Source organism: Solea solea, chromosome 10, assembly GCF_958295425.1.
Source record: "Solea solea chromosome 10, fSolSol10.1, whole genome shotgun sequence".
Classification (NCBI taxonomy): domain Eukaryota; kingdom Metazoa; phylum Chordata; class Actinopteri; order Pleuronectiformes; family Soleidae; genus Solea; species Solea solea.
This window is the reverse complement of record NC_081143.1, coordinates 21,239,098-21,261,337: the sequence shown is the minus strand read 5'-3', so window position 1 is coordinate 21,261,337 and position 22,240 is coordinate 21,239,098. Positions and strand designations below refer to the sequence as shown.

General features: G+C 38.4%; 1 protein-coding gene across 6 annotated transcripts; it reads right to left on the bottom strand.

Moving 5' to 3' along the window:
* Positions 1-1,377: 1,377 nt before the first annotated feature.
* LOC131466573 (complement C3-like) lies at positions 1,378-22,157 on the bottom strand. 6 transcript variants are annotated; one of them, XM_058639904.1, is made up of 44 exons: positions 21,713-22,157; positions 21,103-21,176; positions 20,003-20,198; positions 19,427-19,589; positions 19,153-19,247; positions 18,459-18,547; positions 17,942-18,024; positions 17,754-17,841; positions 17,332-17,434; positions 15,838-15,958; positions 15,630-15,745; positions 15,350-15,496; positions 14,225-14,324; positions 14,019-14,110; positions 13,744-13,935; positions 13,475-13,621; positions 13,174-13,303; positions 12,733-12,780; positions 12,333-12,530; positions 12,127-12,250; positions 11,943-12,031; positions 11,432-11,571; positions 10,789-11,001; positions 9,624-9,681; positions 9,428-9,517; positions 9,036-9,239; positions 8,616-8,691; positions 8,320-8,479; positions 8,117-8,212; positions 7,635-7,785; positions 7,295-7,380; positions 6,924-7,001; positions 6,674-6,829; positions 6,512-6,574; positions 6,337-6,418; positions 6,204-6,252; positions 5,203-5,293; positions 5,005-5,094; positions 4,319-4,421; positions 4,114-4,203; positions 2,908-3,000; positions 2,720-2,803; positions 2,369-2,504; positions 1,378-1,893 (listed from the first exon to the last, which is right to left on the bottom strand). In XM_058639904.1, exons 1-44 carry the CDS (start codon positions 21,713-21,715, stop codon positions 1,773-1,775), a joined length of 4,908 nt encoding a protein of 1,635 aa, XP_058495887.1. In that variant the 5' UTR covers positions 21,716-22,157; the 3' UTR covers positions 1,378-1,772. The 6 variants fall into 6 exon arrangements, with proteins under 6 accessions (XP_058495887.1, XP_058495882.1, XP_058495884.1 ...); XM_058639899.1 differs by having other exon boundaries at positions 9,618-9,681; positions 17,754-17,859; positions 21,713-22,154; XM_058639901.1 differs by having other exon boundaries at positions 9,618-9,681; positions 21,713-22,154.
* Between the last annotated feature and the right edge of the window lie 83 nt (positions 22,158-22,240).

Genomic DNA, 22,240 nt, shown 5'->3' with positions numbered 1-22,240 from the left:
TTAATCTTAATCCATAGACATCAATATCCATATATCAACAGAAACTACAGCAATCCATGTAAACAGCATCAGTGATTTACCCCACTCACAAGGAAGGTAATCTCCTTAGATTATACAATGCAATGGCACCATCTTGTGGCCAAAGCAGAACACTACACAATGGAAACTTCACACATGCATTTAAAAGGATTTTATCCGATGTACGCACACAACACTAGCAATGCTGTGGTCCAAGCAGCACAACATTAACTCACTTATTATCAGACACAAAACTAAAACACACACATAAACATATCATGCTAAGAAATATACTTAACGAGCATCAATTAACAATGAACATTGGGGAAAGGATGGACACTTCCTTTCTCGTTATACACTCACACTCCATGAATGGAAACTGGACACCAGAAATAAATATATACTGCTTTGCATAGACTCCCAATTTCAACTTTGGTTAAGTATTGACTCCAGGGGTTCACCTTGAGGCAGGTGCTCTAGGACACTCTGGGCAGTACAGGCCCACTGGCATCATTTCATTGGCTGTATTAACATGAAGAAATATCTGACAGAACCAGACTGAAAAATGGGTGTCCATTTGCTTCAGCTGGTTGGGGTGAAAGGAAAAAATGGGGGACAGAGGAGAGGTGGGGGACAGAAAGAAGAGAGACCAAGAGCAGATAGTCAAGTTACAGGTTTAGACAGGACATTTCTGAATCACTTATGGCATGTTAATAGTACTACAACTGCTTTATATAAACCTACATATAAAACAACATTCCTTGTGACATGTATCAAAGCACTTAATATCATAATAAACTGTCCTTGTCCCACAATTATTTTAAATTCCAAATTTCAGACCTGTCATGAAAAGACAAATGAAATTTTAAGGTTGATTGTTTGTCATGAGTTTCTTGGTGTTTATTATCCAGAGAAGCTGAGAATCTTTCAGGACGATTTTGAAGTGTTTTTTAAAGTGATTATATTTGTCAGAAACTCTAGAAGGTTCTAGAAGTGCATTGAGCTCCTGCAGGTTCACTGTTGTTGGTTTTATGCTGCAGCATCAGGTGGATAAAGTGCAGTGTTAATATCACACAGTATAATATATAAATATAACAATATCAATTCTGAAATAGTGCTATACATTAATCAAACAGTGAATCACTGCCAACAAAAGTGAACATTTCTGTCTGACTACATAAAGACAGAGGGATGTGTTTCACTTTCATAATATTCTTTTCATTCTTTGCCATGGTGCATAGTTAAAAAGCAGCAGGAATTGATGCTATATTTACAAATATATCACTATAACCCCACACAGTAGTGATAAGTTTAAATAATGTGCATTCATCTAAATAACAAAAAAAAGTGATGCAGAGATTTAGATGAAGACTTTATTGTTTATTCCACAGTGTCACAGCGTTTCAATCTCTTACATTACTTTCTTTAAAGGGTCACCTTCTTTTAAGAAAACAAAAAATGCCTAAAGGGCATCGTGAAAGTGTGCAGTAAAATTGCCAGGCAATCAGTCTCTTTAATAGTGAATCAAATATCACACTTGTTCTATTGTTGTGTTTAATATTGTTACTTGTGATGTGGTACTAATTATTTTATATGTCATATGTGTAAATATGTGAATGCTAGCTGTAACCCAAATTGCCCCTCAGGGATAATAAAGACACATTGAACCTTGATCTTATAAGAGTTGCATGATAAAAAATGCTAAAATACAAAAAAAAGTAGAAAAGGAAAGTTTCTTTTCTGGAGTTGCTCTACTAATACACGGCGACCAACCCCTCCAGGCCCAAACATGTTGGCCTGTGTTCATCTGTTCCACACTCTGCGTCTGTGGGCCAGTACTCGATCCAGGTTCCCTCGCTGAGCACATACTGATCCCTGTGGGGAGAGAAGCAATCACATGGATGCTGGTATGCACACTGTAAGAACACAGTGGGAAGTCCTCCCACAAAAAAAATAAACAAACAAAAGAATATATGAAGAAAAATATTTGTAGCAACACGTATAGACTTAAAGATTCTGGAGATTTTTGTTGATGTCATTTACTTTTTTTTTTTTACATTAAAAAAGTTTAATGTGGCATTTAATGTGTATATGCTGCATATACAGCAGCAGCACAGGGTTGGGCAGAGGCAAGAAGCATTTATACCATCAAACTACAGAGCAATATACTTGACTTCTGAAACGTGTTGTGGGCCCTTATTGGTGTTTGTAGTCATCCAAATCACATCTGGTGTGCAGCATGATAATGTTGCCGGCTGACACAAGATCTAACCACCACAGTTTGTTTAGTATGACACTCATTGATAGAACAGGAGTATAAAGAACACATTTGATCACACAAAAAACTTACGGTTGGTCCTTGTGAATATCCTCTGATGTGCCCATGATGAGATACGTTTTGCCTTTAACCAGATCTACAGCCTCCCTGCAGTGACGGTAACTGAGGAATTTGCGTAGTTTACCCAGAGGACCAACATCATGAGTTCCTGTTTTTTTAAATACACCAGAAGAGAAAGAAGAGAATTCTGGATCAAACACACATCTTAAGCATTAGTGTAAAACATGATTATCATTTTCCCATATCTCCTAAATGGATTCAAAAGGACAAGTTGAAAATGGCTTTACTTTTAGCCAAGAATAAGATGAGGGGATTTAAACCCCTCATGTATAATGTGATACATTTGAGGCAGTTCACACCCACCGTCTTTGATCACTTCCATTATCTGCATTGTGTAAATATCAGCAGTCAAACCATCGATGAATTCTTCCAGTCTCACTTTGTAAGCTGAGGACAGATAAGTGGCAGATGATGATTATGAACCTCTTCTTATACAAACATTCTGGTCATTTATAGTTAAAATAATGCAGATCATTCACACTCAGTCTTACCAAAAACTATTTTGCTGGTGGGTGAAGTCTCAGTGAATTTAGCTGTGCGCACCTCAGTGCTGATTTTACCCTTCTTCTGCATGCTGCAGTTCTCTGGAAATAAACAGCAGACGCACAGGAAAGATACAAACAATAACATAAGTACATGCTAATGTGTCTCATACTGTAGATGCACTGTATGATTGTGTGAATGGGTGTTTAAATTGCTGTGAATCAGCATCAGGATTTCAGAGGGAGGAGACAGCGATGGAAAAGTCTCTGTCACTCCAGGTTCAGCGCTGTGCAATGTTGGTGGAGCATGTTGAAGAGGCATGAGGGGGCCCTGATTATGGGGGGCTTTATAGGTGAGAAGAATGATTTGGAATTGAATATGATATGGTACAGAGAGCCAGTGTGTGTAATGAAATGATCACAAGAGTGGATGTGAGTGAGGAGGCATGCTGCGGCGTTGTGTAGTTTATTTAGGACTTTTCATGAATGATTAGAGGTTATTGACAAAGACTAAACCTACGCTGTGGATGTGTGGGGTGAGAGAGAGAGTGCAGTTGCTGACAGTGGAAGAAAAGGTGAGGAATATACAGTCTGCCCTCCATCTTGTGTGCCGCGTTCTTGCATGTGTGGGAATGTGAGTGTACATGTTGTGAATGAGGGTGACTCCCTCTGGATCTCCTCCCTCCTTAGCCCTCCTCACCACTGGTAAGCCTCTGCCCTACAGATTCCTACTCCTATTATAGCTATTATATGGCGTTTTCATTTTACATGTTCAATTGGAATAAAGATTATTGTTGGATGGAACCACGTCTCTGGTTCCTTGCCTTGGTATAATGAACCTTTGTGCCCTTATGTAGGTAGTTTTGATCTTTTTCATCTGCAGATAAAATACTTTCTCTGGGGGTTAACATCTACAGGGTGGCATTGTCAGAGCTTTACTACTGACCAAAATGTGAAAAACCTATCCTCCTAGTGGAGTGTGTGGCAGAGGTGACTGATTTGGTAGGAATGTAGATCTGGACATCGTGTGTGTGACCGTGGAAGTGGAGATCATGACGATGTCTAGTGTTTCTGAGGGCAAGTATTTAGAGGATGAGGAGGTGACGTTGTAAACGGCAGAATGATCAGTTCTTTAATGAAGCATGATATTAGTAGTTATTATGAGTTCCTTCAGTACTTTCAGCTGCATCTTCAGAGAGACACTATAGTGTTTACCTTCAGCACATGTGCATTCTCCATCTCTACAGAGCCTCAGCAGCTGCCCATCTTTCCTCTTTGGATGGTAGAATTTCACACATTGTGTTTCTGCAACGATAAAGAAACCCATTGATGAAATGTGCATTCAATCCAACACTGTTAACACTGCTAATCTGTCTATGTACTCTTTATCCAGATCTATCCAAGTGTCTTTAAGGCTTACGGTCATCATATTCATAGACAGACACAGCAGCTGGTTGTATGACGCCCACTTTCAGAGTCTGGTGGATCCTAAAAGTGATCTTCTCTGATCGTGTGTGAGAAACCTGTGGAGAAATGTAAAGCAAAGATGAGAAGTGAGGTTGTCTGAGAGGTCTGGGACAATATGCTTTTATCACAATACTCGGGTGCTGATTCAATTTAAAAGTTGCCATTGTGATTTATTGTGATTCTACAAGTATGGTAAGTCACTAGTATCAATAATTACAACCTTATTTTCCTCAAACCTAATTTGAATGATACATTTTCTTAAGACAATAACCCATGGAAGATATTTCCAAAATCAATGCACATCACGTGACGGTCAATCAGTCTGATATTTAGCTGAACTGAATTGGACAGCAGTTTGGAATTTGTACATTTAAGTTAACTGCTATATTTAACTGCCCCTGCTAATAATAAAAAAAAAAATACAAAGAAGCCAAGTAGAAAATAAGTGTTTCTTAGCTTTGCCTACTCATTAAAATAATAATGCAATGCCGAGAGATTCTGACAGAGTGCAAATGTTCAAATAAAATTGAAAAATGTCTTTTAAAACCCTGGATTGCAAAACACACTGATTTTTAATAATCTTAATTACATTTTGTATTGCTTTTTCTATTTTTTCACTCCTATTGTCTAATGTCTTACCTTGTCCAGGTAGATGATCAGTGAACCTCTCTCTGACAGAACTGTGTCCATCTCATATTTTGCAATGGTACGGGCGCGTCCTTTGGCCAACTAGACACAAGCATACAGAGTCAGAGACCTTTGAAAGCCATGAACATCTTGTTTTTTCATGTTCATTGACCTTTGAATTGTAAGTGAGTGTGTGTGTAAAAATCTTACTAAGTCCAGGTCATTTGTGTTGACAGTGAAGCCGGTTAGTAAGCCAATATCCAAGATTGACATAGTTGCATCGTGATCCTTGTCCTTATATCTGTGCAATAAATGGACACATTTAATTGAAAAATATGAAGAACACAATCGTGTTGAGAAAGACGTGAAGTAATAAAGCATTAAAGGTCCAGTGTGTAAGAATTACTGACATCCCAGTCACATCAGGAAACTACTGTGGCTGATGAATACCACATAGAATGTACACACTCATTCACAACGCTCTCATTTCTTTGGTGCGCTTCATTGTACAGTTTTAGCATGACTCAGGTCAACTCGACTCTTCACTGAAAACGTGTTAATCTCCAACATTTAGCAAGGACATTTCTAAAATCTCAATATTTAACAGAAGTGATAGCACTGCTGAAAGCTGGCGATCATGAGCAGAATCACAAACTGTTCAGCTGTATTTTAGTTCAGTGACAGAGTCTGAGGAAGTACTGAATTCATCTTTTGAATTAAATGATTCTAATGATTCAGTACACGGAAAACAACTGCTTTACAAGTCACTAGTTTGTGTGTATAAAACGATGTCACAGGCGTTTCATGCAGCTGTGCTATGATGACCCTGCCCACGTTGAGGAGATACTACAGTAATGGAAAACAACTTTTCTGATTCCAAACTGAGTAGAGCCGAGTCATACGACAACTGAATAATGTTAAATGTTTTTTCTTTCTTTTTTTGTAGTTAGGTTATGTATTGGCTTTATGTGGGAGAAGTCATTCACAACTGTTTAACCAATCTCTCACTCCAAAATGTGAAATTATGGGCTGCTGGTGAAACTAAAACATAAAGCAAGGCCTTTGCCCTAAGTACATATAAAAGGCTTTTTCTAAGGCTGCAAAAAGGTGATTTTATACTGATGGGTAGTATATGAACTTTTGTCAATGAGCCCTCTTAAATGTTTCACACTGGACCTTTTAAACCAGCATCATTTCTGAGCCATACTTACAAAACTTCTATTCTCAGTTTGTATATCGCCTCATCCTCATCCATTTTCTCTGGAAAAGCAAGAAACCAGATGAGCATGTAATTTTTTGTCATGGCACAGAATCATTTTCAAATAGCAGAGGGCATAAAATGACCTGGAATAAGCTCCACTGACAAGTTAAACTTCTGACAGTCACTCTCTTTTTCCATCGGCAGAGCGTAATACAGTGACACCATCTGTTAACACAGGAACAAAGTGCATTGTTTTATGGCATGTGCTTAATAGAATGTATTCATAAATGACTGAAAACAGAAACATGCTTTATTTACCTTCAGTGTTGCTTCTCCAGTTCCTGTCGCAGTCACTTTAACATCCTGGTTTATATCATTGAACTGTGAGGATCAAAATAAAAACAAAAGAAACCAGATGATCAGAAAAACAGGATTGATGACAACCACTGACAGAGTGTGTTACAGAGCGTGCACGCTCACTTTTGATGTTCTGGTCGTGTGGTGGTTGTTCCTGTTGAAGTTGATCTTCTCTGGCTTGGGCCTGCCAGGCAAATGGATGTCCACGTTCAGATCATACTCTGGTTCTTTAGCATTAGCCCAGTATTCTGCTACAGCCTGGTACACTATCATCGTAGCCTGGACAGAAAAACAACAGTAATAAAATGTCCATTGACCTGCAAGTTTTGTAAGAAAAAAAAGAGATAGAGGTCAAATTGGGATGTCCTGTTACCTGAGTTGAGCCATAGCCTCCACCATCCTTCTGCTGTTTGTTGAACCATCTCACAATAGGTCTAGCATCTTCAAAGGCCTTTATTAACAGAAGGTGAGAAAAGGTTTGAAGCACACCATATAAAGGTCTGCAGTAGTAAATTAACCAAATTAACCAAAGAGAATAATGTTTAATTAATATAAAGTATTGTAAAGAATACTTTATATTCAAGAAAGCACATGTTAAACAAAATGAGAGGTGGAGCTTGAGTTAAAGATCAGTAAGTTTGGGAAAATATAACTTTACACTAATAAAGTCACTAATTTAAACATATGGAAGGATATTAAAGAAATAGATTCTCCTGGGCCCCGAGTGAACTTCCCAAGACTCACCTTGGCTTTGACCAGAGCAAGAAGAGCATAAGCTGTGGCCTCTAATGTATAAACACGTCCTTTAGGAACATTCCAGTGGGACAACTCTGTAAGAAAAACACAGGCAAAGAACGTTGTTTTATTATGGGGTAGAACTTGTGCCGAATGTCATCTGATATGGAATATTACATCTCACATTCTGACCTGCAGACATGAGCGCTCAGATTTTAAAGGCCAATTTAGATATTATGACTATTAAAATAGTGTCAAAAACTATTTTAATAGAGGTTAATATTTCTGAAAAAAAATTGTGTGAACCATAGAATATTTTTTCTCTTGTATTGGAGAACTGTAACTGCACCTGGGGAAGCAAACTTGTACAGGATCTCTCTGTTCAGTTTGTCTTGGTTGGCCAGAGCGTATGATGACATGGCTACAGCATATGGGTTGGTGAGTCTGGGCAAACGCTTCTCCAGGTAGGCCACGGCTTTGTCAATACTTCCAGGCAGACTCTGGACATCAGGAAAACAAGAAACAAAGAAATGATGGGAGGACTGAGTGTGACAGGAGAACAGATAAACAAGTAAGCAGTGCAAACATGGGGGGCGCGGTGAGAGGCAGGCACTTGAACAAAAACACAACTAAACAACACAACAAACAAATGGCTGCTCCTCAAATGTGAAAAGTGAACAGCAGGTCAGTCAAGCTTTAATTTATATCTTATTGCCTTTGTTTTATGTGCATTAGGTGAAAAACAAATAATCTCTGCTTGGTCCATCACTTATGTGGAGTGAGTATGTGATCACAGTGGTGTAATACAATGCATGCAGGTGAGGTACTCACACTAACTGTGTCAGCACATAGCTGGCGTGACTCCTGCATGGCGATGAGGCAGAAGGCCGTCATGGAGGCATCTGAATCTGAGCCTCGCATATCACTCTGCACACAGAAAATGTTTCAATTTGAATTGAAAAGTGTGACATAATCTTTTTTCATCTCAATGAGCTTTTTGTCATAGATAATGTCACTGGAATGAGTTCACGCACAATCATCTCTCTGTGGATCACCCTTCCGACTTCTCTGAACATGCCATCAGGTTGCTGTGCATTGAGAATCAGAAACTTGACAGCGTCACAGATCACATTCTTCTGCATTTCCACCAGGTTGTAGGACATGGCAAACACCTTGACCACATAAGCTGTGAGCCTTTGAGAGAGAGGAGAGTGGATGACTGTTAACTTACATTAAACACATGAAAAATACACCCATGCTCACACAGTCAGAGATAGACGAGGATGTGGAAACATTTACATATCAGCTCATTTATATTTGAACGTCTCACCAGGTGTTACCCTTGGCCCTGGTCCACACTGCAAAAGATCCATCTTGTTTCTGGAAGGCGAGCTCATTCTTGTAGCCTGGATGCAAACAAAACACACATTTTATTTTTACCAAGTGCCATTCAGTCCATGCATCATACATTTATGTCAGTTGGAGGAGTCCTTTTCAGCTGACTCTTTCATTGAAGGAGCCCTGAATATTTTTTTCTTTGATTAGAGCATATTTGTCTGATGTCTGATGGTTTTGTTAGTTTAAAAGGCAGAAGATGTTTGAGTACGTGTCTCGTTGTCAAATTCAATTAGTGTCAGTGTCATCATTGCAGCTCTCTCGATCTGTACAGGAGTAGTTTGTTACACTGTTTGTTTTGACACAATTTCAGCCACAGAGAGGAATAAAATAAACATCTTCTTTGTGATCTCACCAGTCTTGATATGCTGGAGGGCTTCATTTCGTTTCTGAAAGCCCACAGTTTCCCACTGGTTAGTTTTGTCCAAATACATGGTTGTGATGACAGGTAGACTCATGCGGGCCAGGTTCTGCTCTCCACAGCCGCTTGGCTGCCTGATCAATGAACCCAATGATTTCCCACTAATCACATTCTCCACCAATGGACCAACTTCACTCCCTGCACATGCATAACCAGACAAATCAAAACACTATCAATCAACAGGAAAAAAAGTAACAAATACAATGTCCCCTAAAACCAGTGAGCTGGTCATCTCCTCAGTAAATCAATACTGTATTAAAAAACAATGCACATTGATTTGACCGTGTAAGTCTGTAACATTTAAAATGCAGAATGTGATATCCCACCTGTCACAGAGATCTGTGTGCTTGTAGGTGTGTTAGGAACCCAGTCTTTCTTTGGAATACCACTATTGAGGATGACTTCTTGTTTATCTCCTGGAGGAAGAAACGTAAAGTTTGGGGGGTGGGGGAGTCATTTTAAGTCAATCACAACATAAAATGACTATAAAGTGAAAGCATTCAATGTATGACTCACCGGTACCTTTGTGTGTAGGGTCTAGAATTATAGTCTGTACAGACTTAATTAGTACACCTTCAGGCTGGAAAAACAACAACACAAACATTATAATCACAACTATTTTTAAGTTTATTCTTTTCTGTATATGTTGGTCTGTAGCGAAACAAAATATGCCTCGTTTCTATAAAGGTGCTATATGTAAGGAAATTGATTAAATAAGACAAAATGACCATAATGTGTCATCAGACATTTAGAAAACATCAAATGAATAGGTGTTAGAGATAACAATGGTGCAGCCCATATAATCACAAAATAATGTCAGTCAGTCAGTCAGTTCTCTCTTTTGTTTTGGTCTTTTGCGCCACCCACTGCCACTGATATAATAACACACCTTGTTGTACTTTAATGCTGTGTTCACATCAACGCAATTTGTCATGTCTTTTGTCGTGATTTTAAACAGGAGAAATGGGCATTTCTTTTCACCATCAACCAAAGTGTCTGGCTCCGTATGGTTTTGTGAAACCACACAAGACAACAGTCTTCCCTGCAGACGTTTCCACAAGAGATAAAGTGTCGTACAGCTCAGAGTGTCAACACACACACGTAATATAATAAATAAAATAAAATTTGCGCCGCGTCCGGTGTTAAAGTGCTGCTTTGTATTTTGGAAAATTTGGCAACCACACTTGTGCAATGTTTTAATATGGGACTGTTGTAGGTAGTGTTTTTAAACAGATGTATTGTAAAATATTCATAAAAATATCCTTATTAATTCCTTTTTTCTCAATTACAGTTCTTGCATCGTAAGGCAAACACGTAGAGACAAACAACCATTGACTCCATCACTCATTCACAATTTTGAGTGCCCAATTTGCCTTATCCCCATATTGCATGTTTTTGGACTGTGGGTATAAATAGAGAAAAACCAAAACAAACATAAGGGGAACATGCAAACTCCATGTAGGTCTTTTTGCTGCAAGGCAATAGAGCTAACCACTACTTCACCGTGTGGCCAAACTTGACAACATGAACAACAAATTATTTTGCTGTTGTATAAAGAGGTGTTGGATACGACCATCGACTCTTACACGTGTGTACAAACACAACACATCTGATAAAATTGTCTGTTAATGTTAAAGAACATTTCAACACGCCGTTGTAGTTTGAATATGGCGTCTGTTTCTCTTACCATCACCCGCAGCATCTTCATGACTCCATCACTGAGCGGCGAGTCCTTCACGACTGCTTTGACCTCAATGCTGAATTGTCCGTACGTCATTGGTATAATGATGAAGGGAACTGATCGTGTACTCAGGGGCCCGACTCTGACCTTCTGACGATATAGTGAATGTTTAGACGCTGCACTGCACACATGCTCCGTCTCAACCAGATCCACACGCACCTTGGGAGAGAGATGGAGAGAGGTTATGAGCATATGATCACAGATGAGGAGACACCACAAAGTGAATCAGCTGCAAATACTGTTTCAGGTTCTATAATTCATCATCAATAAAATAACATATAACAATAACAATCTTAAAAAGGGACACTGATCTACAGCTAATTTAAAGCTGCAATGAGTAACGTTTTGGTGATTTTGGTGTCTATGTATGCTGTCTTCTTCATTCAATGCTCTGTCAAGAAATACAATCAGACCTGACAAAGGGTGGGATTCTGTGTGTACACCTGTGGGGGGATTACAATGCTTTGGACATATACAATACAATATAATATAATGTTCGCATACAGTGTTATTAGAGAGTATAGAGAACCTCTTTTTTAACTTTTTGATCACAAACATACTGAGAAAAATATCATAGTCATAGACTTACAGTGATAAGATCGGGGGTGTAGTTGTGGAGGATTGCCTTAATTTCTAGCTGCTCTCCACGGACAGCAGAGTTGGGCAGTCTAAGGTCAATGAAGAAGTCCTTCCTGACAATCACTTCTAACGGCTCACTGACACAGATTCCTTCAAGAAGAGGAGGAGAAGCAAGTGATGAGAGAAATCTGTGATTAGTTAGGTGCAAAGATTGCATAGATTGTATATAAAAATGTAAGTTTGTCTTCCAGGTTGAACAGTGAAGTAAGAAGGAAGTAGCAGTAAACCAACAGAGACAAATCCACTAGCTGCAAAAAGAACTAAACTTCAATGGAAGTCTATGGGAAATTTGCCTACACCACACTTATTGATTTCAGTTTCAAAAACTGTCATGGCGGTGGTCAAAACATGAATCTTAAGGCTTTACAATGGGAATTTGGTTTGTGACCAGAAAACTACGTCCATGTTGATATACGGTCTATGGATACAAGTGAAACAACCGATATTCACTGAGTGCTCACCGTGGGTTCTTGACAGACTGATGCCAATGAACTGCCAGGTTGTCATTGAGTCTGGTAAAGGAAAGTTTTTCATCAATGATGAGGTTGCACTGAAACAGAAAAAAAAGTTGGCATTTTAGTGGTGTCATGAGTGAGGATGTGTGTGTGTGTGTGTGTGTGTGTGTGTGTGTGTGTGGTGCTTCACCAGTTGGGTGTGTGTTGAGGACAAGAGGGCAGATCGATGTCTGTCCACCACAGCCAACTTTCAGGGAACTGAGTGCGAGACACTATCTCATTGCTGTCCATGTAACTGTCGTCTTCAACCTCACCTAGAGAGACATCAAAAAGGTTTAATATTGTGTTTGTTTCAATCATGGATATCCAACCCCTTCCTTGTCACCCATCTCTTACTGCGAGCCACTTGGAGTTGGTCCTCTTTATTCTCAGCTCGCTGGTGTGTCATCTCATTGCAACAGTGCACGAAGGCCTGAACACATTCTGCACCATCAGAGATGTACTCACTGCGTCTCTCATAGGTGTATGAAAGCTTGGTTTCCCTCATGCCATCAAGACAACATACATGTTGTCGAACAATGTTGTACTGAATCACTGGAAAGCAAGAGAGTTGTGGAGGAGAGAAACAGGGGTTATAGGAGGAATGATGATGATTTATTTTTACCCACTTTGATAAGTTTATCCTTTGAATTAGGACAAAGTTAAAAGTCAGTCAAAATGTCAAACCACAGACAATAAAAAAAACCTAATGTGACTGCACATTTGATCACTGGTGATTGACAGTTGTGGTTCTTACTTAAGCTGGTGGTTTGTCTTCTCCTGCTGGGGGCTGGACATTTTCGTTCTGAAAATGCAACAAGACAAAACATTGAACAGAGCCCAGTAAGGTTAAACTACGCTTGTTTCTTTAATTTCATGCCTTATTTATTGAATGGTTTCAACTTCATATTGAAGCCTTTTGTCTCCTCAAAATACAGATGTCAGATAATCTTGTTAAGAGTTAAAGATATCTGTTGTCGGCTCAACACAAAGGTGGTGAGAGGAAGAAGTCTATATTTAAGAAACAGTGCCTCTCATTCTATTTCAGTAGGAGGACACCACAGGGGAGTAATCATCATTAGCCAGTAGAACGAGGACCACAAAACTCCCACAACTATTTTTTTCCAAAACAAGTTACATTTCTTGATCGTGAGAGGAAAAGGAGAAACCGAAAGATCTGAGAGTAAAACAGTGTCACCTTGTCTGTAAGGAGTTCCAGAAGCTGTGCTGGACTCAAACAACAGGCCAGCATCGTAGAACACATTCATACCATCCTTTCCTCCACCAGGGGTGCAGCCTGTGTCATATTTCTCCACAATGTCCCACACCTGAACAGAGTGGAAGACATTTTCACACAAACACACAAACCACAAACTGCTGGCCTTGAGTTAAAGTTTTCATCCTCCATGTCTTAACATGATGGATGAAAACTGAATTGAAGTAAACCTTGAACCCTAAAGGTTGTGTTGAACAACTTTTAAATTTATTTAAGAAAATGCCTTTTTCTGGGTGAGGCGGTGTTGGTTATTCAACTTATTGTCAAATGCCATCAGTTGAACTGTGGCTCCTGGATCTCCAGTAACCTTCAGACCAAACATCCTTCGAGGCTCAAAGAACGCAGCAGGTCCCGATGTTTCTAACTTCAGCTAATTGGAAAGAAAAATGAACATTAGTAGTTTCACACACATTTGATCTGTATTTTATAGAAATATTGTATCTTGTTCATTTACTTAGTTTAACTCCACTATATCAATATTGTGTGTCTCACCGAGCCCATGCAGGAGTCCTTGACATCCAACCAAACAGAGTCTGATACCACTTCATTGTCATTTGGATGGTAGTAGGCTATGATGCGGAATGATGGCAGCATGTCTTTGGTGATGGGAACGGTCAGGGAAATTATTACTTGTCCTCTTGTCCTGTAACGGCCATGTTGGATCAACTGACCTCTGCTCAGGATCTGGGGACACAGATTAAAACATCAGCATGGACCCAAACACAAGTTTATACAGAACGATCAGTAGGTCATAGCATGTGGCTCACCAGGTATGTGATAGTGTCTTGATTTGACGTCCTGTTAAAGTAGAGGTAGATCCTCAGATTGTCTCCTAACTCAACCTCTGCTGTATGCACAACTGTGAAAAACAATTTTGTGATGAGTTCTGCACAATGAAAAGATTTTCATGTTACTCTATCATGATTAATGTGTTTTACCATTTGAATTTACAGTATTTCAGCATTTTATTTACCTATGTGGATGAAGCTGTTGCTTTTAGTTTTATACGGAAGAGCTACCATGGTGGCTGATGCTTGTCTTTCTGGTGAAATACGAGGATCACTGGTTTTTGCCTAAAATCAGAGACACACACAGGTTTACAAACACAGCAATGTAAAGAAATATAAAAGGTCCCAGATCTGTACTGTGACAAAGTAATCTATGTCAATCATCCAGAGGTGGGTAGAGTAGCCAAAACAATTACTCAAGTAAAAGTACTGTTACTTTAAGATAATAGTTACTTGAGTAGAAGTAAAAAAGTATGCAGTAAAAAGACTACTCAAGTACTGAGTTTCTCTGGATTTATTTTTGAAATATTCAGAGCAACACAAATGGTACAAAATAGACACAACATAATATAAAACAGCACTGTTCAAATTAAGATAGGTTAAATAATAATATTTTAAATAAAACAATAAATAAATAATAAAAATAAATAACCATTGAACTAAAACAATAATACATTAATTCTTTGGGAAATTAAATACATCACCCTTAAACTAAAAGTATAATAAATTGGGATTATCCAATTCAGATACATCGGCACGATAAAAGTATTGGTTGGAGTGTACAACAGAAACCCGGAAACAGGAGACCAGAACCTCAGTGTCGGACACAGTAAACAGGCTAACAGCCAAGCGGCTAACAGCTGGTGCCGCGGCACGGAGTCACTCAACTGGCTGCATTTGATTGGCAAGATTTTGTCGGCCATATAGCCAACAGGGAGAGATATAGATTGCGCATTTAATAATAAAAAATATATATATTAAAAATAAAGTAACAACTGTCACTTAGCCAAATGAAACGGCGTAAAAGCACCGTTCTTTATTCAAAAGTATGTTGCAATAGTTACATTACATGTCATTTAGCGAACAACTTTATCCAAAGCGACTTACAAGGGAATTGAGTACAACCTGCGAAGGGGGGAGTTGAACTTGCAACCATGAAGTCTTTTGCGCACAGGGCATCGGTCTTAACTACTGAACCACTCCACCCCACCCTTTAATAGTTGTATGTTGAAGTAGTGCCACTTCATTTTAAATGAGAAAAAAAAGGAAAAAGGGGGAAAAAGGGGAAACAAGATGTTTCAGAGACTTACAGTGATTCTCAGATCTGATGCTCTTGCCTCTGTATTGATGGGAAGCTTTGCAAGGCCATCAGCTGCAGTCAAAGCCCTCACATCACCTGGACTCACCACCACTGCAACACCTTGTGCTGGAGCTTCATCTGGATTCACAACTTCAATCTGCCATGAAAGAAACAAACAGCCACATAATAAGAATATATTGAACTGTCCTTGTAAATCATATGATCCCTTTAAATCATTTATTTTGATATATAATTGTATAATAATTATAAATTATGAGTAAATGCATTACCGAAACATCGATAGGCATTCCTGGTTTGAAATATTTGGGCGTTCTCTTGAAGTGAATGGTGTAGGGGGATGTAACGATCTGGATGCCTCTCAACTCTGCCTCCACCATTTCACTACCTGTTGAGTTGACATAATGTGTTTTACATTTTCTTATTGATCAATGAAATTCAAATCACACATGATCATGTGACACAGACTGTTTTTCTTACCACTGTCTGTCAGCACACTGACTGCTACAAATATGGAACTCCCCACAAGGTTGTCGATATTTTGGAAGGTCTGTGTGATGTGTTCCCTCGTCAGTTTGACCACTCCAGCACCATTTTCAACCTAACACAACAAAAAAAAGAGTAAGTGGACATTTAGATGTAAGCTACAAAGTCAACTTTGATTTATTCTCATCATCATATAGATACATAAATAATTTAACTGGTGGGGTTGGTGACAACAGGCAAACTGAAAATCCTAAATTGTTTAGTCTCTCTGATTGTGTCTCAGAGGTAAAGGCCTAACTTTACAACCCATGTGGCCCAACTGGTCCAAGATGGCTGACGTGCTGTGCCTTTGAGTATTTAACTCCTTGGATCATTTGACTGCAACTTAAATTTTAATAATACTTAGAAATACTTTTATACTTTAAGGATTACGGAATTTATCTGTCCTCGATCTGCATGCATATTCAATACTATGGACTATAATTCATCCATTAACAAGTTCTGTTGCTGTTGTTGTAGCTTTCATTCGGCCTACATGGCCCAACTGGTGAACAACACCTCACAACTCTGAAAATATGGTAACATCTTGGTAACCTTTTACATTGTGGATTTAACTGCAGTCTTTTCTAAGCTTTGTGGCTAAATAGTGTCTGGCTGCAGTGGACATGGTCCACTGGACAAGATTCTGAACAGGGATGATCTACCAACTGCCAGGCTACCAGGCCTAGGCCACACCTGTAAACAGGATCCACTAGCCAAGGTATCAGCCATACAAGCAACATGCCAACAGTAAGCATAATACATTACATCTCATTTAGCAGACGCTTTTCTCCAAAGCGACTTACAGGGGAATTGAGTACAATCTGCCAGGGGTGGAGTTGAACTTGTGACAATGAAGTCTTTGCACATGGGGATTTAACCACAGGTGGTCATCACCACTGAGCCACTCCACCACTGATACAAAATGACAACAGATGACTAAGACTAAGAATTTAAAAGATATGCTATATGTCAGGGGAACTGTCAAAGTTAACTGCACAACATGAACTATTGATGAGTCCCTGGCAGTGATGTATACTAAAATAACCTATTAAATAAAAATAGCAAGGTTACATGAGGAATAATAAATCATGTAATAAAATAAAAGCCAACAAATCCAAATTACCTAATGAAAAATAATGTAGAAATTAATAATTTAAACAAAATAGCAAATGAGTTCAATAACCTCTTTTAAATATAGCTCCTAGTCTTCCTGCAAATAATCTTAAAGCAGATAATGCAGGTATTAACACAACATGGAAAATGTTGACAGTATTTTTTGCTGAGATAATGAATTTTGTGAAAGATTGTGCAAGTAAACAATCAACTGATGACTTAACTAATTTAAGATTATAGTTGAATTGTTTTCATATCTTTTTTTTGTTTGTGTTGCTTTTTTTAATCTCTCTTTTTAAGAATTAAATCAAATAATAAATATAATGTGCTCACCGCTACTCTCTGAACAGACTTTGGAAAGCTCCTCTTCTGACCTTCAAGCACAACCCCAAATATCCCTTGTGCTGTGCCCGACACATCTTCACCAGACAGATACCTGAAACCACAAGAAACATGCAGTTTCAATGAAAGTCAGACAAAAGCAGCAACACAATAACATTATTTTCTCTTTCACTCAGCTTATATATATATATATATATATATATATATATACACACACATATATACATATACATACATATACACACATATATACACACACATATATACATACACATATATACACACATATATATACATATGTGTGTGTATATATATACATATATACACATACACAAATATATATATATATATACACATATACACATATATATACATACACACACACTTATACACACACACACACATATACGTACGTAGCTTTGATGTTGACAGTGAGCTCTGGACTGTCCTTATAGAAGAAGGAGCTCACAGGCATCAACTTCACCTCAAAACTCGGCAGCACTGGAAATCTAAATGAAACTTAATATGTGTCCAACACCAGAAAGTAAATAAATACTTACATCATGAGTTCAAAGGTAAATTTCAGGTAAAAGGGACGCACCATATTCCTTGACCTCAAACTCTGCAGTGTAGCTCTGCTGTGGGTTCTTGTGGAATTTGGCCACCACTTTCCAGACTCCAGGACTGTGCACGCACGCACGCACACACACACACGCACACACACACACACACACGTGCACACACGCGCACACACACACAGTTACTCGTGTCATGTGTGTCTCCAAATCCCAACTAACATTTCTCTTTAGACTGTATTTCTAACAATACCAACTAAAGATAAATTATAATACACATATAGCTATATCACACAAGTTAGTTAAGATTGTGTATCTTTTATATTTATGATAAGGATCAATGGATAGTTTTTACTGCACAGTGTGCTGGACTAGCCTTTTTTATGTCTCTTGGCAACAGCCAACAGTGTCAGGCTGTTTCCTCCCGTTACCAATGTCCATGTGAAGCTATGCTAATTATCCCCTGGATCTTATAACATTTTTATGAGATGTTATGAGAGTGGTATCGACCTTTTGTAAATGATAAAACTAAATAAAACTAACCTGACAATTTTTTCAAGTTGGAAAACACCAAAGTAGATCCCCGATGATGGAGAGATTAAACCAACAGGTAAAGTTATGTCGTCAGGAGTCTAAAAACAAACAAAACAAACAAAAAACAAAGTTCAACAGTGCCACATCATCCCTGGTTGTCATCAACTCAATGACTGTCACTTGGCTATTTTACAAATGTTGATACATGTCTGCAGCTGAAGAGTAAAGTAATTCTGAATGAATGTGTGTGTGTGTGTGTGACTACATTAACTATGATCATGTCATTTGATTTCCAAATTACGTTTGCTTTTCAGATTTTCAAATGACAAATGTAAATTTCAAATTAGAAACCTGTACACTTTTCAAAGACAAATGATCACTTCATAAAACAATTTGGGCTCACTTCCATTCCGGCCTCTGGTTTTGTGCTTGTGCCCTAAATGTACACTATTGAAGGCAATGTTCATAATTTAACTGGTAAAAATGGATAAAATTCTGCACCCTTCAGGTAGCACCGAGTTTAAAAAAGGTTGGTGCCTCCTGCCATCGACCATTTAATTTTACAGTCAGTGATGGCTGTAACAATAGAAGGAACTTTTTAAAGAACATGTGGTCCTGAATCTATACATTTTGCTTACAATGAAGAAAGTAGGTAAATGCTGATATACTTTCTATTTTGTGCTTAATATAGCGAATGCAATACCATAATCTCAATGTCAATGGAAGAATCCTTAAGATTGTTTCCATCACTCTCAATGGGCTCCATACGAGGTGTCACTGCAAACATCCTGTAAAGAACTGACAGGAAGAGAAAGAGGCTGATTAGACTGATTCCCTTTAAAAATGCAGAGTGTTAGAAATTGTCATGAATAAATCCACACAGTGATACACAGTGTGTTCTGATGAACTATCATATGTGGACTACTGTCACAGAGATGTGTGTGTGTTGTTTAGCACCGATGTTGAACTGAACCCACCTTTACTGCCGGGGGTGTAGAGGCTCTTGTCAGTCTGGATGAAGATGTAGCCGGACTGGAAGGACACAAGGACGACTTTCTCCAGCAGGTCGTCAGGAAACTGAGATTGCAGGTAGACATACTGCTTCATGGTGGCATCCCTGCTAAACTCTTCAGCGGGGATCTGAAGGCAGCAGAGGAATCAGTAATGAGGAGCAGGACAGGTGTATATGATTAGACTTTAGTGATCCCACACCGGGGAAATTCATTTTTTACAGCAGCAAAATGGTCAGAGCTAAACAAGTGACAAATACAAAATATAAACAGTGTAAGCACTTAAATAAGATAAAAACAAAACTCTTGAAATAAAGATATAAAATAAAAACAATTACTGTTATTATTATTATTAATAATAATAATAATAATAATAATAATAATATTTAAGTGTAAGGTTCATAGTAAGTAGTAATAATAGGGTTAATATACGATATAATATACACCATGGGCAGTGAAATTTTACTGATGAGGAATAATAATAATACAAACAACACACTCTAACACTCGTGATTGGAAATGAAAGAATAGTGTTCCATTAACCTTTATTTGTCCGAATGCCTGGAAGTGATTTCTACTGTTAAGGGTCACAGATGTGGTCACCAGCACCCTGGCCTTGGTTGGATGGTTCATCACGTTGATGTAAACCTGTATGTCTCCCCCTGTACAGTCTTGACACTCCACAAAGATGTTCTCTGTTGTTCCCACACGCAACACGTTTGGGGCAGACATCACCTTCCTACAGAGACCAGGAAAAGACAAATACTCTTGTCAGACTGCACCATGTAATGTTAAGGGTGCTGACACTTTTTCTCATTGTAAGCATGTTATCTTAGTCTGTGTTTGAGTTTGACCAGTCGTGACAGAAATATCACTTCTGGTCAATACTATTATAATTCTGGGCAAATATCAAGTCTGGTTTAAAAACAGAATGAAAAAATTTGAAATTGTTAAAAAGTAGTTTTTTTCCTAACCTATTTTTGTCATGTCCTGTTCTGTAATTAAGCTGCTTAAATAAGGAATACAATACATCTGTGGCTATTTAAAGAAGGGGGGGACTATCAGCACTCTATCCAGTTCTTCGTTGAGGCCTGGTAGCGACATGATGGCGTCAGACGCCACGTCCCTCTACACTCAGAAGTAATGCCGCCATTTTGCGATCTCCAGCAGTTGATCTTCTTCGACCGTGACATGTGACCGAGGCAAGCATCTTGACATGTGTCAAGAGTGAGTCATAGACAGATGTGGGGGAGAGAATCCGGTAATTTTTCAAAATAAAACATTGTTCAGAATCTCATAATAAATAAAACGGAAATAATGTAAGTTATGTTTTCTTTCTGTGCGGCACCAATTGACCCATGGACCGGTACCTGTCCGCGGCCCGGGGGTAGGGGACCACTGGTCTAGATGGACGCTACCCACCTTTTTGTTACGTTTTTCCGGGATCTCCAAACCTCTTCTTTTGCTCAATTTGTTTTGAAATAATGAGTTTTTGTGACTTAAAACTAATTACAATTGGGTACAACTTGTGGCGTCCATCTATGCTCGGTCTCCTATTGAGCCATGTCCGAATTGTCAAAGGGAGGCCGTGACAACACCTGAATTAGACAGGCTACACATTTGAACTTGGCAGATCTACTCACAGTGGAGAGCCGTCAACCAGAGAAGTCACACATGCAAAGGCCAGAGAGGCCAGCAGCCACAGCGGAGTCCCACACTGTAAAAAAAAATGTCCGTGAAATGAACAGAAACATGGTGTACAATCATGACATCAAAAAAAGTGTAAATAGAAAAACAATGAGACGATGTTCAATTGTCAGGAATGCTTTGTAAAACAACAACATAACAGTGCTAAAATGTTTTGGGGGGGGGTTTAGTTTTTTTCCAGAAAGAACCCATACAACCCTTTAGTTTATCTTGTGCTTTAGAGAAGAAAATTTAACATTTAATTGATGTTAAATAAAATGTCTGGGAGAAGGATGCAAGTTTTGTTCACCGTCAAGGTAAAGTATAATCTTATGTAATTTTATATCAAAGCAAATGTGTTTTTTTTGGCAGAATTTAATTGTAGTGCATGTGTTTCTTTCAGAGGAAACCACTGACTGTTAAAGTATCCAGGGATGCACGTAGGTTAAAATGTATGTATGTAGGCCGAGTCATTTTTGTAGTACAGTATGAAGCAGAAACTGGAATTGGACATCTTTGTTTCCTTGTTTAAAAAACAGTTCAGCTCAGAAAAGACTTGTTACGAACCATGATGTGAAGTGTATCCAGGTCCACAGCCGGTGCAGCTACCTTCTCATCAGACACACATGCTTAGTTGTGAGTGATTAGCGGAGATGTGTTATTTTGATGATGCACTCAATGATGTCCTCCCAATCCTTTCATCTTCCACTTGATAAAAGCCAATATTTCCAATATAGCTCATCCAATATTTCCATAGCGCACCACCCAGAGAAACACAGATATAAACGTTTGAGCAGTTCAACTGGTGTCTGTCTGTTGATAAATGAACATATGAAATACTTTTAATAAATGCATATATAGTTATTATTTTCACATTTTAAATATTTAACTTCATTTATTAATTAATTTCTATTAAAATATACAATACAATGTGGAAAATAGATATTACAGCATTGTAGAGTAGTATATATAATATATATGTACTACTATAAATAACTATATAACTTGTACAAATATATACTACTCTACATATCTAATATTTACATATTATATTTAAATACAGATACAATGACCTTGCAATTTTAATATAAATCT